This window comes from Equus przewalskii, chromosome 7 (genome assembly GCF_037783145.1).
Source record: "Equus przewalskii isolate Varuska chromosome 7, EquPr2, whole genome shotgun sequence".
Taxonomy (NCBI): domain Eukaryota; kingdom Metazoa; phylum Chordata; class Mammalia; order Perissodactyla; family Equidae; genus Equus; species Equus przewalskii.
The window spans coordinates 23695567-23712782 of record NC_091837.1 but is presented as its reverse complement, the minus strand read 5'-3'; the positions used below and the strand labels follow the sequence as shown (position 1 = coordinate 23712782).

General features: G+C 52.5%; 1 protein-coding gene across 2 annotated transcripts in view; it reads right to left on the bottom strand.

The window, feature by feature from the left end:
* Window positions 1-752: 752 nt before the first annotated feature.
* Window positions 753-17216, bottom strand: part of BCL7A (BAF chromatin remodeling complex subunit BCL7A) — a 29100-nt gene continuing 12636 nt past the window's right edge. The window contains exons 4-6 of one of the 2 annotated variants that reach the window (XM_070627233.1): window positions 13902-14069; window positions 6970-7091; window positions 753-3640 (exon numbers count right to left, since the gene is read on the bottom strand). In XM_070627233.1, the coding sequence (XP_070483334.1) occupies window positions 3569-3640; window positions 6970-7091; window positions 13902-14069 (362 nt within the window). In that variant the 3' untranslated portion in view covers window positions 753-3568. Of the gene's footprint in view, window positions 3641-6906; window positions 7092-13901; window positions 14070-17216 lie in introns of both variants that reach the window. The other variant, XM_070627232.1, reaches the window with a different exon arrangement.

Here is a 17216-nt window from a genome sequence, read left to right as displayed (position 1 = left end):
GAGCAACCAATCCTGGTAAAACACTGGAACACGTTTAAAAGGGTGGGGAGGAGAGTCAGACAGAACAAAAGGGCAAGAACATTTGCCTCTAGGTGGGTGAACAGAGTACGACTTGGCACAGGCATGGCCAAAACAATCATCTCACCCACTCCCCGGTGTAGGCAGCTCACCAGGCAGGCTTCAGGTGGAGGAGGAGGAAGGGAGACTGGACAGGGAAAGAGGAGAAAGTCCACTCGGGGGAGGGAGTCTGAGCCGAGGGAGAGAAGTGCTCAAGTTGCTGGGAGGGGAGAGGGCCCTGGGAAGCTTCTGGCTCTGGCCTGACCACAAGTCACTAGATGTCAAGACAGAGTAGCAATCCACCCGTGGGCGACCCCTCAGAGTCCCTGCCAGAGGCCAGAGCCTCCTAACGTCAGGGATGTGGCAAACTGATGTCCAGGTCAGGAACCCAGGCTGGGGGTCGGGTATGGCTTTTCAACAGGGGCTCTGACTGGCTACATGACTCGGGCAAGCGACAGGCCTGCTGCTACCTCACTCACACAAGGTGACTGACAAGGCTGCCCGCAGCATCCAGCTGGTGCTTAATGACAGCAGCTATCATGACTGTGCAAGTCCCTGTGTGCAAGGAGCTTACAGTGTCCTTATAAAGCCAGGGCCACACAGCCGTGCAGGAGGGGCCAGAGCGGCCGGTGAGGGACACCCTCCCTAACAATCTGATTTTATGCTTTATTATAACGCTACGAAATCACATGGTGTTCATGATTTGAATTTTTTTATTTTCTGAAATGGAACCATTGTACATTGTACAAACCATATCTACCGATGGAATAAATAAGTGAAAAATTATACTGCTGTACAACACACCAAAAAAAAAAAAAAATCAAGAGGAAAATAAATTCGGTAATGGTGAAAAAAGGTCTTTATACCTCTAACCAGGTCCTTGGCCATAACGAACATTCCAAACCATGACATCGTTTGTGATGGGAGGTCACCACCCTATGAGTCGGTCAACTGCCTTCCGGGTTATGGGTTAAGTGCCAGCACTTTGTGGAATGTGTAGCCGCAGCCTCCCCAACGTCAAGTTTTGCGGGGAGTGAGTTTGCCCCGGGAGCCCTTTCGGCCACGGCGCCAGTCTCCCCAGAAGGCATTCACTGGGCTCCTGCCCCTGGCTCGCCGGCTGGCGGTCTGAGATTCTGGGGTGGGGGGAGGGCGAGGGGCGCAGGGCAGGTGGGGCAGCGGCCCCGCGGGGCGGGCAGCGGCGGGGCGGGGAGCACAAGTGGATTTCTGCAGTAAATCATCCGTGTGGAAGGCCTTCCTGGCCAGCAGTGAGTGCAGGGCCGCTGGCGCGCTGCCTGGCATGGTGGTGGCGGGGCCCATTTGGTCCCAACCACTGGCCCATTCCTACCTTCAGGCACTTCAGAGAAAAACTAATGACAGCCTCGGCATCATGGATGGTGTCTTCATCCTTGACCGTGTTGACTCCCCTTGCCTGCCCAGAGAGGCCACCGCAAACAGAAAGGGCGCAGGGGACCCTGGCCACCTGCTGTTTCCGTGGACGAGTGTGTGTGGTTCTCCTTCAGCTGTCTTGGTTGCAACCTCTCGTTTCCCAAAAAGAAATGGAAATAAATATCCAAATTCATCTTTCATCAACATGGAGTTTTGCTGCAAAGGAAAAAGTTACTCTAACTACAGGATCTGGAGGTAACACCGCCTTGAGATACGCTGAGAGGTAACGCAGGACACAGTTCTCCACAGAACTGACCGCCTGAGGGGCAAAATTGATAAGGATTTTTTTTTTAAGACAGAAAGCTTTCGGCATCGCTAACTCCAACATTAAGATTTTCAAAGTTTTTTTTTTTCTTTCCCTTATTTCAGGAGACATTTTTGCATGAGGTATTTGAAATTCAGGAACATTTTGAATTCTTCTTGAAGTGCAGGAAATAGATTGGCTCCCTTTAAAAAAATAAAGAGCCTCACCCTCAGAAACTCTTAGAAAATGGAATCTGGCAGACACTTCCCATGGTGGTCAGGAGAGAGATCCACACGTCAAAGGTGGTACCTGAATATGCACCAATTAGCCAAAAACAAAACAAAACAAACAAAACAAAAATCAACCAATAAAACCCGAAACCCGCCCCGCCCCCCACACACAACTCAAAGGGAGTTGGAACTCCAGTGCAGTAAAGAAAGCTCAGGAAAAAGGTTAAGGTCTGAGGAGTCCATACAGGAATTAAGAGCAAACCAGGCCTCAGAACCAAACAATTAGGCAGTTCGTACAAGGGGGCATCTCCATTTCAGCGAGAGGAAGCTGTCCCAGCACAGGCGGGCAATGGAGGTCGCGAGGGATCGCCCCTTTCTGGAGGAGTGCAAAGCTTTCCAGCTTCTTGGTGCCTTGTTTCTGGCCTTCAAGGCCAAACCCTCAAGGCCCCGATCCCCTGTGGGGACCGTCGGCACATCCTGGGAATGAGACCCGATCTAACTGTTGGCTCTGAGAGTCAGGAACAGTGCAGAAGCAAGTGGATTTCAGCCAACGGCCGTCTCGCCTCCCTGGGGCGGGGCTGGGGGCGCTGGGGGGCAGAGGATGGCAGGTTGCTGTGGATTTGAAATCCAAGCAACGTCCTACGAGAGAAGTTCAGCACCAGCTATTCCTGCCACCTGCTCCCAGCCTCCTCAGCCCTTTTACCGTCTGAAGGAGACAATCCTGCAGTCAGCCACAGAAGCCATTTTGTCTTCGGAGGTGTGAGAGAAAGCGGTATGGTGGAGGCAGAGGGTGGAAGTGCCAGAACCATCTAAGGGCTCTGTGTGTCTGTCTGGGCCGCTGTGGGCTTGGAAATACCAGCCTCAGATGCCCCGAGGAAGCGAGACCATACGGAGTGGCCAGCCCTTGGGGACAGTGCCCTGACATCTGAGACTCCCTGGACCCTGGAGGCCGGTGTTGCCCCCTACCCAGGGCTCAGGGTACGTGGAAGTCAGGCGGCCTCGGGCTCTCCTCCTCCCTGCCTGCTCCGCTCCGCTCAAAGGTCCTGGGGCAGGGAGGGCAGGAGGACGGTGACAGCGCCCACCGGAACAAAACCGAGAGGGCACTTGGCAAAGGGAGATGCAAAACAACCAGGAAAACGTGCCAGAGGTCACCTCAAGGGCACAAGGCACAAAAAAAGAAAGCGGAAGGAATCGGTTGAACAGTGAAGAGCCCCGACGAAAAGCAGATTCCTGATGGGTACCACCCTCAAATAGCTTATATCGTTAAATAGAGAAGTGGAAAAAAAACAATACAGCAGCAACACAAATGAAATCTTGGCTTCAGAGACAGTGTGCAGACACTCCTGAGCTGTCGGCCCCGCTTCCCAAGGACAGTCACTTCCAGACTCGAGTGTTTTGCTTCACAGCAGAAAGTTCTTCAGTGTCTGAGAAGTCACGCCGTTCTAGGTTTTCTTGGATTTGCACTTGGTAAACGTGAAAAGTTAGTAGTTCTGTCTGCACCCGAGAGGAGGCGCTCGGGTGAAGTTGTTCTAGAATGAAGCCTGCTGATGTATCTCCCGTGAAACGTGGGTCGGAGGACTGACCTCAGCGTCTACATGTCCTCGGAGCTCTGTTGCGAAGCCTCCAGTTTCATCTTTTTAGAGGGCGGCACTCCTTCCAAATCCTGGGGGGCAGAGAAAAGAGGAACGCAGGTTAACAGGCCAGGAGGGCCATGGAGGCCAGCCGTGCGGTGACCGTCAGCCTGGGAAGGAACTGTGGGAGGGACCCCGCGGCCCGAGCGTGGACTCCAGGAGGTTCTCGGACCTACGGGGAGCCTCAAACCCAAACTGCTCCTGTGTCCATGCAGCCCCGTGTCACCCGGGCCCCACCTGTCCCTGCCACACCAGCTCCCTTCCAGGTCTCCCCGACATTGCCCTCTGGACCTCTAAGCCCTCCCTCCCTGCACCCGCCCAGCCTGGAGCAGGTGTCCCCATTATCGATCTTCCAATCTGTAATTAATTGCGAGGGTAATCGCAGTGGGGTACAAGTTTCCAGTTTTCCTCTCTGAGCTCTAAAGCCGTCTCCTGAAGGCCCAGACCAACTTGGTCAGCACGGGAAATGTCCTCCAGGGCTCCGCGCAGGTGCCTGGCCTGGGCAGACGCTCAGCACGTGCCGAAGGTGCAATGCGCATGTTATTCTGGGGAAAGGGTCTGCAGTGGTCACCACATTCCCAAGAAGTCCCATGACTCAAAAAAGAGGTTCACCACTCACTCCGCCACCTCTCCCTTGACCTTCCCACCTGATCGCCTCGGCATCTTGGACCTAACCCATGGCGCCGCCACCAGCCTGGGGTAAAGCTGGGCAGTACCCGGAGCCCCTTGCTCCCGCTCCCACACCCAACCTAACAGCAAGTCCGTCAACTTCGTCTGCGAATACCCTTGAGCCAGCCCACCTCCCCCTCGGCCCACCGCCCCATCCACACAGCCCTCAACAGAGCCCAAGCCATTTCCCCAAAGGAGAAATCATTTACAGAACACAAAACCTGCCAACACTTTCCAGCTGACTTCAGAACAAAATCCCAACTCCTCACCAGGCGAGAAGGCCCCCGCGCCCACTCTCTCTACCTCTCTGCCCTGATGGCTAGGCTCCAGCCACCTGGCCTCCCCTTCTGCTCCTCAGGCTGGCTCCCGTCCCCAGGCTGGGCACCTCTGGCTCCCTCGGCCTGGAAAGCCTGCAGTCCCAAACCTGACATCTCTTCCTTCAAGTTCCTGCTTGCAGCCCCTTCCTCCCCGCAGACGTGACCCAGCAGAGCGCTCCACTCCTGTGGGCTTCGTTGCATGCCTGTTCTGGGTCTCCTGCGGCTCCTGCTGTGACGTCGTAATCTGCTGTGTCTGCTGTACCCTGGCTGTGTCTCTGCCCCCTCTGACCCTATCACAAGCCCCATGAGGGCAGGGGGGACCTCGTCTGCTGATTCACCGAGGGGTCCCTAGTATCCAGCATAGCGCCCAGTACACAGTGGGTGCCCAATAAATGTTCAAGAGAGACCCCGGGCCTTGATGTAGGATGGTGCGAGTTTTCCGTGGCAGACCCCGAGGGCAGGTCTGGCAGGGAGTGCTGCCTGTCTCTCCTCCCCCTTGTTCTTATAATGCAAGCGATGCAAGCTCAACAGACGTGACAAGAGACAGTGGGCCACTTGCCTGCCGAGGAAGGTGGACCCTGTTCAGGAGGGGGTCCTTGGCTTGCAGGGCACTTGGATGGGGGGACACGATGTGGGCCTGGGAGTGGAAGCTGGAGAGAGGTGAACTGCTCTGCGTAAGGCACGGAGCAGGAGGGAGAGAGGGAGGGAGGGACGTGGGAATGAAGGAGAGACCTGTGCACTCAGGACAGACGAGCAGGGAGACGGGACACAGGAAACCTCCTGATACTGGGGAACGGGACCTTTTCTTCCTTTTTAAACAGGGATGGCCGAACTTCAGTGTCAAACTGTTCATTGACTGCAACGCATCCTCCATCTTGCTCACAAACCCAGCAGCTCTGTAGATGAGCGTGCGTGTCTGTGTGTGCATGAAAACGACGGAGGAGGCCCAATTTCAGGCTGGGTCCCCTGGAAGCAGGAATCAGAGGTGGGGGGATGCGAGAACGACCGTTTCAGATGTCAAGGGCAGAGCATTAGATGCCCCCAGGGTGTGGATCAAAGTTTCAAGCTGACCTTTCCTCTGCTGAGTTCAGGAGGCCAGGAGACCCCAGCTGACATCTTGGTTTTATAAACTATACCCGAGGCTTTGATTTTTATTTTTAATCAAATGGACTCATGCTATGCCTGAAGCTCTGGGACTCGCTTTCTCATTTCACATTGCAAGAATATTTCTTTACTCTCCGTCTGTACTTGGGTAAACCACACTCTTTATAGCCACACACTAGTCTGTTTTATACACCGCCCCAGATTCAGTTAACCAGTTCCCTTTCGACAAACTTAGGTTGTGGGCGATTTCCTGCCACTGCAAACATCTTTCCTCAATGCTCCCTCTGAGTCATGGGACCTTTGGAGGAATGTTCCGTGGATGAGGGGAGCTGCGGGTCCACAGGTAGACATACGTCAAAGTCTGAGAGACACTCCCCCTTGGGACGGCCTGGCTCAAGGCTCCACAAAGTGCAAAACAAGTCCTGCTGTGTCCTGCCCCTTCTCTTCTTTCTGCTGCTACTTGACAGTTTCTCCTGAAAATACTCAGCAAAATGGGAACAGTTTTATTAGTTGAAGTCTTGAGACCTCTGAGGCCCCACTCCTCTTTGATGAGCACAGAGGGCTGACACGGAAACATCACAGTGGTGGCCGAGGCAACACTGGGGCATCTTGTGTGTCCAGCTCCACACTAAGTGTGCTCCCCACATTCTCTCGTCTCATCCGCACCGGGCCCCAAGACAGTTCTGTGATCCCACTTTGGCAGCTGCAGACAGGGGGGCTCAGTGTATGCTAAGTGAAGGAGCTGGGATTCGAACCTGGGACATTTGTTCCTATCCACTGGGTCATTTACTTCTGCACTGTCTGATTCAGACCAGATTCTGACAAACAGTGATCACCCAGAAAGGTGCCCAAGCACGGGAGCATGGTCAGCTGCAAAATTCCAATGGGAGATTCACCCAGCAGTTAGGTTTCTGAAGACCTGTCTTCCCAGCTCTAAGGGGAGCTGACTTTGGGTCACTGAGACCACGCAATGCTTTTGTGGACCTGAATAAACAAAGCGATGAAGCTGAGGCTGGGATAAAGGACCCTTCCTCTTCCTACACCCTCCCCGAGGGCCGGGCCCATGTGTCTGGTCCTTCACTGTAACCCCAGCACCCAGGACAGGATGCAGAAGGACACTCATGAGTCCTGCTCAATGAACACACGAAAGTGCCAATCATCCAACGAGAAAACAACAAAACAAAATAACAGAACACCTTTCAACGTACCCCCGACACCCCAGCGGGCTCCCGGCCGATCTGGCTGCCCCTCTGAGACCTCGATCGAGGTACCTGAGAGATTGTGGACGTCTCTGCAGCTAGCCCCGCGTCTCCAGATGGCTGCCGTTCGACTTTTTCTGAACTGTTCATCGAGTTTTCCATTGAAGACTGTGAATTCTGCTCATCAGAAGCATCTGAGGGAAAAGCAAGACGACAGAAGCTGTTTTCAGACACATGAGATGCGGAGCCAGATGGACCAATTACTAAAAATACCTGGAACTGGGTAGTTTTGTGGCCAGGCGGTCTGTCAGGGCTGCAATGAGCTGGGGGGCTTGGGAAGCCTCTTTCTTAGTTTTTAGGGATGTCGTTTTAAGCAGCCAGGCCACACGCGGGCCCTGGGGCCTCCAACCTTTCCCTGCACGCCCATTACTGCCCATTACCTGCCAAGCGCCCTGAGAGGACATCTAAAGGATGCTACGGGCTTTGCGCTGCGTGCACCTGGCGCCCTCTGGTGGACACAACGCGCTCCAACCATCATGGCTGCTGACTCCTCCCTCTTCCATTACAGAGCGCGCATTCTCCACCTGGGGAACCCGCAGCCGCTACCCGCCCCCGTGTAAACATTTCTTTCAATAATATGGGTATTTTTCTGATCGTCAGAGCAATGCCTGATCATTGCACGAAACAGAAAATACAGAAAAAAATTAAGCAAAAATCACCGATTATCTCACACCACCCACAGTGACCACCACGCTTACATTTTAGAGGATTTATTCCCATCTTTCCAGATGTTTTCCCCCTACATGCATATAATTCTCCGCTCTCCGAAAACAGGGATCACACAGTATTTTAGAAGAATTTGTCTTGTCTTTAAAAATTCTCTGAATACAGGAGCATGCAAGATGGCTGCACGGCATTCTATCAACAATCACTCAGCGAATCCGGTTTCGCCAGATATTTGGGCTCTCTCTTATGCCTCAGTCTCCCTGGTCCACCCACCACGCTCCTTCAGCAGAAGGAAGGTGCAGGCCCTAGCTGGCTGTATGAGGGGGGGCGGCTTTGGAAGTGAGGAGCCGTGGCTGTCCTGAAGCTTCTTTTGGGCACAGAGCCGGGGAGCTCATAGAGAGGGCAGGAACATCCCCCCCAGGGCTCCGCTCCACTTGCTCTCAAGGCCCCAGCAAAATATGTCACCCTGATTTTTAAAAAGTGCACTAAAATACTCAAGAATGCCTTACTTTCTGGGGTTTCTGAGGCAGTGGAGTAACAAAGGGGAAAAAAAATCCAGGCTTAAGCTGTAAAGTGAGCAAGCAATATGGGGAAATGGGAAAAGTTGGCAGCCCTCCAGGGCCTGAGGCAAGAGGGGAGCAGGGGGCTGAGGAGCAGGGCAGAAGGAGCTGCAGGACCCTCCTCCCAAGGAGGCTGACCTCCCAGCCCATGCACCCAGGTGGGCAGCCCTGATCTCTCGTGGGTGGGCAGTGCCAGGAGACCTGACTCCCCACCAAGGTCTGAGCTGGGTTTTCCTGCTGCCACGGGGAGGGTCAGGGGTTTGCCCTCACCAGGGCTGCGCTCCACCTACAAGCTGGTGTCTGGAAAGACACAGGGTTTAGAGACAGATCTGGGTTCCAATACTGCCCTTGCCTCTCGTTTCCTTTGGGCTGGGGTGCTCAGTCTCCAATCCCCTGGCCCCTGAAAAAACCAAGGTTGACAATAGCCACCCTGTTGAGTCACTGTGAAGAATAAATGAAATGAGAGGGAAAGTACCCAAGGAGCAAAATAACCCCAGGCGAGAGTAACTGAGGGGTTATCTGGGGCAGAGAACCAAACTCCCCAAAACCCGACATTTCTTTCATATTTTTAGTTTTACCTTTAAAACCCATGTTAACGGCAGTTCCTCAAAAAGTTAAATACAGAATTACCGCACGACCCGGCAATTCCACTCCAAGGTACAGACACAAAAAAACTGAAAACAGGTCCTCAAACTACTACTTGTACACAAATGTTCACAGCAGCACCATCTGCAACAGCCAGAAGATGGAAACAGCCCAAAGGTAAAGGAACAGACAGATGGATAAACAACTGTGGTAATCCCGTCAGTAAAATACTACTCAGCCATGAAAAGGAATGGAGCACTGACCCATGCTACAACATGCATGAACCTTGAAACTATTGCACTAAGCTAAAGAACCCTGACACAAAAGGCCACATATTGTGTGATCCCTGTAAAGCTAATCCGTACAGACAGAAAGCAGATTGGTGGTTGTCAGGGGCTGGAGGGAGGGGATGGGGAATGAGTGCAAAAGGGCATGGGGTTTCCTTTTTGGGTGATGAGAATGTTCTGGAACTAGATACAGGTGGTAATTGCACAATATCGTGAATGGACTAAATGCCACTGAACTGTGTACTTTAAAATGGTTACTTTCATGTTATGTGAATTTCACCTCAATACAAAAAATCCATGTATGTGTTTGCTTTAACAAACATTTTTGACTGCTATTGTCTTCCTTCTCTCTGACCAGTTCCCTTTCTGCCCCACAGCGTGGGCTCTGTGGAGTGGAGAGGGAGGTCGGGGTCCCAGACGGAGGCTCAGAAATCATGAAGGTGGCTGGTGACCCAGAGTCACGCTGACCCCTTGCCCAGCTGGAGAGCTCAGTGGGAACTGGTCCTGAAGCTGGTGGGGCGTTCAAGGGCTCAGCGTGGCGGCCTGATTCTCTCGGCTCAACGGTACTGGAACTTACCCAGGGGAAATTATTTTCCTGGGGCCTAAATTTAGTCCAAGGAGTTTGGACATTACGTCATTCTTGAACTCGCTCAGCAGTAAACAAGTTCAAAGCAAGGTCAACAGCTGGCAACCAACGCGCCCTGTCCCGGCAGGCAGTCTGCACCCACCTGCACAGGCTGTGGGGTCTGCCTCCATGCCCTTCCCACAGGGGCTCAGACAGCCCCCAGCAATAGGCATGTGGGCCTGGCCCACTGTGGGGGTCCCGCCTGAGCAATGCTGGGCAACTGTGCAGACCCAGTGGCCTGGTGGAGCTGGAAGAGGACCCTGGTATGGTGCCCACCTGGACTTGTAAAGCTTGCAGTGGCTGGGGTGGGCAGGGGGTCACAGTCACCAAAATGGGGCAGTTATGGACTCATTAACCCAAGACAAATCCTGCAGCTGAGCTTTAAGTGGCCCTTTAGGGCAAAGGAGATGCAGACCCCAAATGTGGCAGAAACGAGGCCACGGCCAGAAAGAAAGTAGGATGGGAAAGAAGCCAGGACGTGGCCCTTGCCTGGTCCTGCACAACCCCTGCACCCAGTGTCCCCATGACTCCCCTTACAGGAGGGGGGAGAAGGCAGCTCCCACGCTCACCAGGCCCTTCCTACCCACAGTCTTGGGCTGAGCATTTCACTTCCTTTCCTGGTTCATTCACGCCTCGCAATGACCTGACACGAGGCAACTTTTATTTGTCTCATTTTATAAACAAGGAAACAGGAAGGCGTGCAGAAGGTGACGCTGCCAGCCCAAGGCCATGCAGCTAGCAAGCGTCGGCCCAGAGGTGACCAGCTCCGGTCCCAGCCCCCTGGCTTCACTGCCTGTCTGCAAAGCCACCTTCCCAGGACGGTGCAGGGGGCCACTGTGGGGGGACGAGAGGGGATCTGACATGCTGTACATGGCAGGAGGCTAGGCAAAGCCATTAGGACAGTGGTTCTCAACTGGGGGCGGTTTTGCCCCCTCCTCCCATTTGGCGCTGTCTGGAACATCTTCGGTGTCACAACTAGGCGCGGGGCTGTGCTACTGGCATCTAGTGGGAAGAAGCCAGGCATGTTTCTCCACATCCCACCGTGCCCAGGACAGCCCCCACAGCCAGGACTCACTCGCAAATGATTCTGGTAGCACCGAGGCTGAAAGACCCTGCTCTGGGGGAAAGCCACTCTACCCACCGCCTCTCTGGAGAAAACTCGGCAGGGCCTACCGACACTTTAACTGCCCGTAACCTCTGACTGAACAGTTCCACTTCCAGGGCTGTGTCCTACAGCGCCACTCACACCGGAGCAAAGATGCAGAGAGACATGTGCACAAGACTCCCTGTGTGTGCGAGAAAAAGACGGAAACGACCCCATGCCCATCAAGGTGGGGACTATTTGAACTATGACACACTCATATCAGTGAAAGATAAGCCAGTAAAGAGAATAAAACACACCTTAAGTCCTAATGCAGAAGAATCTCCAAGGTGATTAAGTGAGAGATTCTAAAAAGGGAGGCTATAGTCCCACACAGATGCTCCTAGGTGCACAGACTGCCTCTGGAGGGCTGCAAAACAGACTCGGCCGTGATCCTCCCTGAGGACGGGGAGGACTCTTGGGGGGGCTCGCTTCAGTCTGCATCCTAATGTCTGAATTGTTCCCATGTGTACCGTTACCTGCATCCCACCCCCAGGGCCTAGCCGGGACACGGGCACCTTCCTTACCTGGCTCGGAAAGGATGTCACACTGAGGACACGAGCCCCGCACACCCGGCTGGCTCACTCCTTCCTCGCACATCCTCAGGCACTGCCCCTTGGTCCGTTCGGCCTGGACTGCATGACCCCCTTCTAAGCCCTGCTTATCCTTCAGGCTCAAATCAGACAGCACCTCCTCCAGGAAGCCTTCCCCGAGGCCCTCTCGCTCCCTTTCCTTTCTGTGTCTATCATAGCACTGACCACGAACTCACAAGCCCCCTTAGGGGCCAGGAAGTGCCATGAATGAGTCAAGTGAGCTGTTTAATTCAGACACAGATAAGCTTTGCAAAGAAAATCTAAGGAATAGTCTCCTCTTCCTCAAAGAAATGTGCATTTCCTCAGCCTCTCTGCCTTTTACTATTCTATTGGTAGAGAAGTATGTTCAAGAAACATCTTAATTTTCCTTTTAAATCTACAATAAGAAAACCAATAGTGATCACAGGGTAATACACAGCAATTGTCTTTGGCCTCATGGTGGGGGACAATAGGGAGTGGTGGGGAGTGTGGTAACCGGTGAATGCAGGTCCTCTGGTCCTCCCTGGAGAGGCAACTACGTCTCTGTTCTAGCTCGTTGGTGCTCCATGGAAAGGCAGATCCAGTATTGCCAGATCTTCTTCTTTTTCAAGAGAAGCTGGAAATCAATCTTATTTTAAGCGAAATTGCTCAATTTTTAAGTTTTGACATCCAATTCCAATTAAAAACAAAAATACCACTGGGTTCTGTGGTCACACCTGCACACCACACACTGGACCTAGTCTGTCTGTGCCCTCTGTAGACTGTAATTCTCAGTTTTGATGTTTTTCTCTCCCTATGGGTTCTTCAGGGTCAGGAGGCAGGACTCAGCTGTGACGGAGGCCCAGGACCAGCAGAGAACCTCACATGGGGCTGCTGTGGGTAATGTGTGTCAAAGGGAATGGAACGGGATGTGAACGAACCCCACAGCATCCATGGCCTTTCTCCCGAAGAGACGCATGCCTGCCCCAAGTACCAGGAGCCCCACCTCCAGGCCAGCTGCCCCCTGCACTGGGTGAGCAGCACATCAGCCTGGACCTCTCCCCTGCCCTCTTCGCTCCTGTAACAGATGATGGCAAGGCTGACCCTCGAGGTGCCGGGAGTCACCTGCGAGTCCCCTCTCTCAGCCCACGTACCACCCATCAACACATCACTCTGACCTTCGAAATATTAGACAATCGGAAGCTATCATTCATTTTCTTAGGTGCGATAATGATATTTGTGATTAAGCAAGAGGACGTCCTTATTTTCAAAGGCGCATGCCGAATGGTTTAGGAATCCAACGTCATAAGGTCGACAACTTACTTCCAAATGGCGCCAGAAAATATTTACAGACAAAAAAAAAAAAATTAACGATTGCCGAATTTGGCTGGTAGGTATACAGGAGAGTATTATACTATTCTTTCAAATTTTCTGTATATTTGAAATTTTTCATTTAAAGAGAATCAGGAGACCTCAAAATACACAAACATTTCTACACACACATATGTGTACACACACACACACGTCCTCCACAATCAGACCTCTCCTTACCTCTTCCTCTGCCCACCACCAGTGCGGCCACCATCCTCTCCCACCTGGACCCGCCCCTTCACTGGTCGCCTGCCTCCACCCTGGTGCCCCTATTATCTGTTCTCAATCACAGCAACCACAGTGATCCTTCAGATCACAGCACTCGAACTCCCAATGGCTCCTGTCTCACTCAGCAGAAAAGCCGGTGTCTGCGAGGTGGCCTTACGAGCCCCCCACACTGGAGGCCCCACTTCCTCTACAACATCTCAATTTTTGAGCCCCTCACCCACTGTTCTCCAGCCACACTCAGAACGTCCCTGCCCCAGGGCTTTTGCACTGCCTATCTACTCTGCCCAGAATGCTCTTCTCCCAGTTATTCACATGGCTTGCTTCCTTGCCCAAGGTGAGCCACATCTGATCTAATGTCACCTTCTCAGTGAGGTCTTCCCTTACCACTCTATTTAAAGTCACAACATGGGGCTGGCCTGGTGGCGCAGCAGTTAAGTTCGCATGTTCAGCTTCTCAGCGGCCCGGGGTTCGCCGGTTCAGATCCTGGGTGTGGACAAAGCACTGCTTGGCAAGCCATGCTGTGGTAGGAGTCCCACATATAAAGTAGAGGAAGATGGGCACGGATGTTAGCTCAGGGCCAGTCTTCCTCAGCAAAATGAGGAGGATTGGCAGCGGATGTTAGCTCAGGGCTAATCTTCCTCAAATAAATAAATAAATAAATAAAGTCGAGACATGCCCCATAATTCGTAAGACTCCCCATTCTCTTTCCTACTTTATAATTCTCCACAGCACTTATCTTCCAAATACTAGATTGCACAATGTTTAAATTGCCACACCAGAACACGAGCTCCAGGCATTATCTTTCTTCTACCACCGCCTTCTAAGCACCGGCACTTGGCAGGGCCCCCTTCAATACCTGTCAACTGAGAGTCTGAACTGAGGGCTGGGTGGAGAGAGGTCCCTCTGAGCCCAGGTCTCAAGGGCACGTACCTTCAGCCCCTGGGAGCTCCTTCCCATCGGCCTGGGCCTCATCTGCCTTAGCGTCGGTGCCATCGCCGGGCACAGCCGAGTTGGGCTCCGGGGCAGGGCTTGAGTTGCTGCTGTTCTCCTGTTTGATGGGGGAGGCATCTGCTATGGAGCTCTGGTTGCTGTTATCATCTGCATGGGGGAAGCAGAACCACAGGGTGAATCCCACAGCTGCTGAGGAAAGGCAGGTCGGGGGGCTCAGCTTCTCCACACCTTATCACCTGCAGCCCCACAGGATGCTCTCCCAGGAAAGGAGATGCTTCCTCCTCCTGAGACCTCTGAGCTGGCCTGTCCTGCCCAGCAAAGGGCTCTGGGAGCTGGGCCTGACCTTCCCCACTGGCTCACTGAGGAGAATCCTGTCTGGAGGCCGCCGGCTGCAGACATGGCCTAGCACATTTTAAATCTCTAGGGGACATTTGAGATCTCATCTTGGGTAAAGAAACCAGACATCCAGTGCACCTTGCTCTGAAGTAATACAAAGGCCAAAGCATGGTCCACGACACACTGCCAGAATGTTCCTCTGATCTCGTCAAGCCTGGATCAACTTCCACTCAATACAAAATAAAGGGGAGAAAACAAGGGAACAACACAAAGTGGGATGCTCCAGAGGACCATGGGCCCAGCTCCCCAACAAGTCAATACCATTTAAAAAAACAAAGAAGCAGCAGGGAAGATTACTGTAGATTAAGGAAACTTAAGGGAGCTAACAGCTAAACACAATGAGAGAAAATTATTTGGATCCTGTTTTGAATGTGCCAGCTGCAAGAGATGTTTTGGGACAATTGGAGAATCTGAATATAGTCTGAGTTTAAAAGGTATTAGGGAATTATTGTTAATTTTGTTAGGAGTGGTCATGGTACAGTGGGTCTATAGAAATGCCATTTATTAGTGGCGCATGCTCAAGTGTTAGGTTCAGACTAAAATATCACGGTGCGAGGAAATTCACCTTAAAATGCTTTAGCACAGGTTGCATACAGTTGTCAGAATTCCCCGAATTTTATACTGAAGAGCTGTGCATTTTTTATATGTAAACTGTATCTCGATTAAAAAACACAGTTTAAAAAATAGCTGAGGCAAATATGGCATCGTGTCGCCGGAAGCCTAGGTGGTCGGTGTATGGGGTTCATTATACTACTCTCTCTACTGTTCTGTTATGAAATTTTTCATAATGAAAAGAAAAAAGGGAAGAAAGTTAATCAAGCGATGACATTAGTGGTTGAGCTGGTGACAGAGCTGGGGGTGCCGGGGCACATACTCCCTTGCCCCGGATCCCCTTTTTTGGGCAGAGAGAGACATTTTACTGCAGATACCCACGTGGTAATTTTAAAAATATTCCTACAACCTTACGCTGCTTTTCTGGGCCATGCTGTGCACCTGGGACCACGGCCATTTTTGTGAGGGAGAGAGACGGAGGGGGGGCGCACATCAACGCATCCTGGGCGTCCGTTGTGTGCCGGGCACCGAGGGGCGCACATCAACGCATCCTGGGCGTCCGTTGTGTGCCGGGCACCGAGAGCATTTAGTCACCTCGCTTAATCCTCCCAACAACCCACCGGGCAGGTGCTGTTACCGCCTCATTTGACAGGGAGGGAAGCCGAGGCTGAGAGCGGCAGAGCCCCTTGCTCAGGCCGGTCTGCCCAAACCCCGAGTCTTTCTTCTACCTCAACCTGCCGAGGAAGCACCAGGCAGGCAAGCAGCCCCCACTGGGTAAACGGCATCTTACTGTAAGCGTACTCTGGGGCACTTGTTACACAAAAGCATCCTCTTGTGAATTCTGGGACCTAAAAAAAAAAAGTACACTCTCCTGATTTACCTTTCGAGAAAATCTAAACTTCCTTGCTACGCCAAGATATGTGTGCACGTGTGCAAGCAGCACAGAAGGCAGAGGCCCGACCCATGGGTCCCAGCACAAGGGTTTGTTAATTAATGACAGTAAGTGCTAATGTTTAGCAAGTTAGCTGCCTGAGCCTAGCCTGGTGACCTGGTAACAGCGTGACCCTGACACTTGGGCTAACCTCGGTCGAATCTTGGAGACTTAGGCACTGGACGCAGAGGTCTTCGCCCTTCCCCCCGCCATGCCGGTCCTCCTTGCTGAGGCCTCCCAGATGACTCTAGCCAGGCCCGCGTCTTTCCCTGTGCTTTCACTGTACGTGCCCTGTGGTCAGACTTGGTCTTGGCTGCACATGTACTAAAACGGAAATGACACTGAGAAGGTAAGCGTGGCTCCTGCACTGGGAACCTGGTTTGCTCAGCATTCCAGATTTTTCTGAAGTGTTAGTCTGGGCTAATGGTCACAAACTTGGATTCTGCCTCCAAAGGACCTCAAATGGCAGGACTGACATTTATGAACTTCCTAAGCCTGGTGGTCTAGCGGTTAAGATCCACTGCTCTCACCACCGCAGCCTGGGTTCATGTCCCGGTCAGGGAGCCACACCACCCTTCTGTTGGTTGTCATACGGTGGCGGCTGTGTGTTGCTGTGATGCTGAAATCTATGCCACCGGGATTTCAAATACCAGCAGGGTCACCCATGGTGGACAAGTTTCAGCGGAGCTTCCAGACTAAGACAGTCGAGGAGGAAAGGCCTGGCCACCCACTTTTGAAAAAACTGGCCAAGAAAACCCTGTGAACAGCAGCAGAGCACTGTCTGGTATGGCACTGGAAGGGGAGAGGATGGTGCAAAACGACCAGGCAGGGCTCTGCTCCGCTGACACAGGGGCTTGCTAGGAGTTGGAATCAACTCAATGGCACTAACAAGAAAAAAACCTCTGGGCAAGTGACTTCACCTCTCTGAACTGTAGTTTCTTCTTCTGTACGATCCGGCTCATTATTAGGATTAAATGAGGTAAGGCATGAAATGCGTTTAGCAAGACGCTTGGCACATCACGACAGTTTTTTAAATGTTAGCTGCTAACATGCTAAGGTTTTCAAGGGATTATCTTATATAATACCCACAATAACCTTATGAAATAGGCATTACCATCCCCATTCGACAGATTAAAAACAAATAGACAAACTCGATGGCTAGATGTTCAATAACAAGCCCGGGAGCACACGGCTGGGGGAGATCCCAGGAGAGTCAGATCTGAACTCAGGCGGCATCTTGCCCTCTGCTCTAAAAGGCTCTCATCAATAATTCCATGATTCCACCGAAACTGAGCCAGGTCCAGGGTCCCCTCGGTCTCTAGAGAGAGTGGGGATGCTAACCAATGCCAGGGAGACAGGTCATGTCCCAGCTCCAATACTGATTTCTGAAAATGAAATGCATCCCAACTACGTCT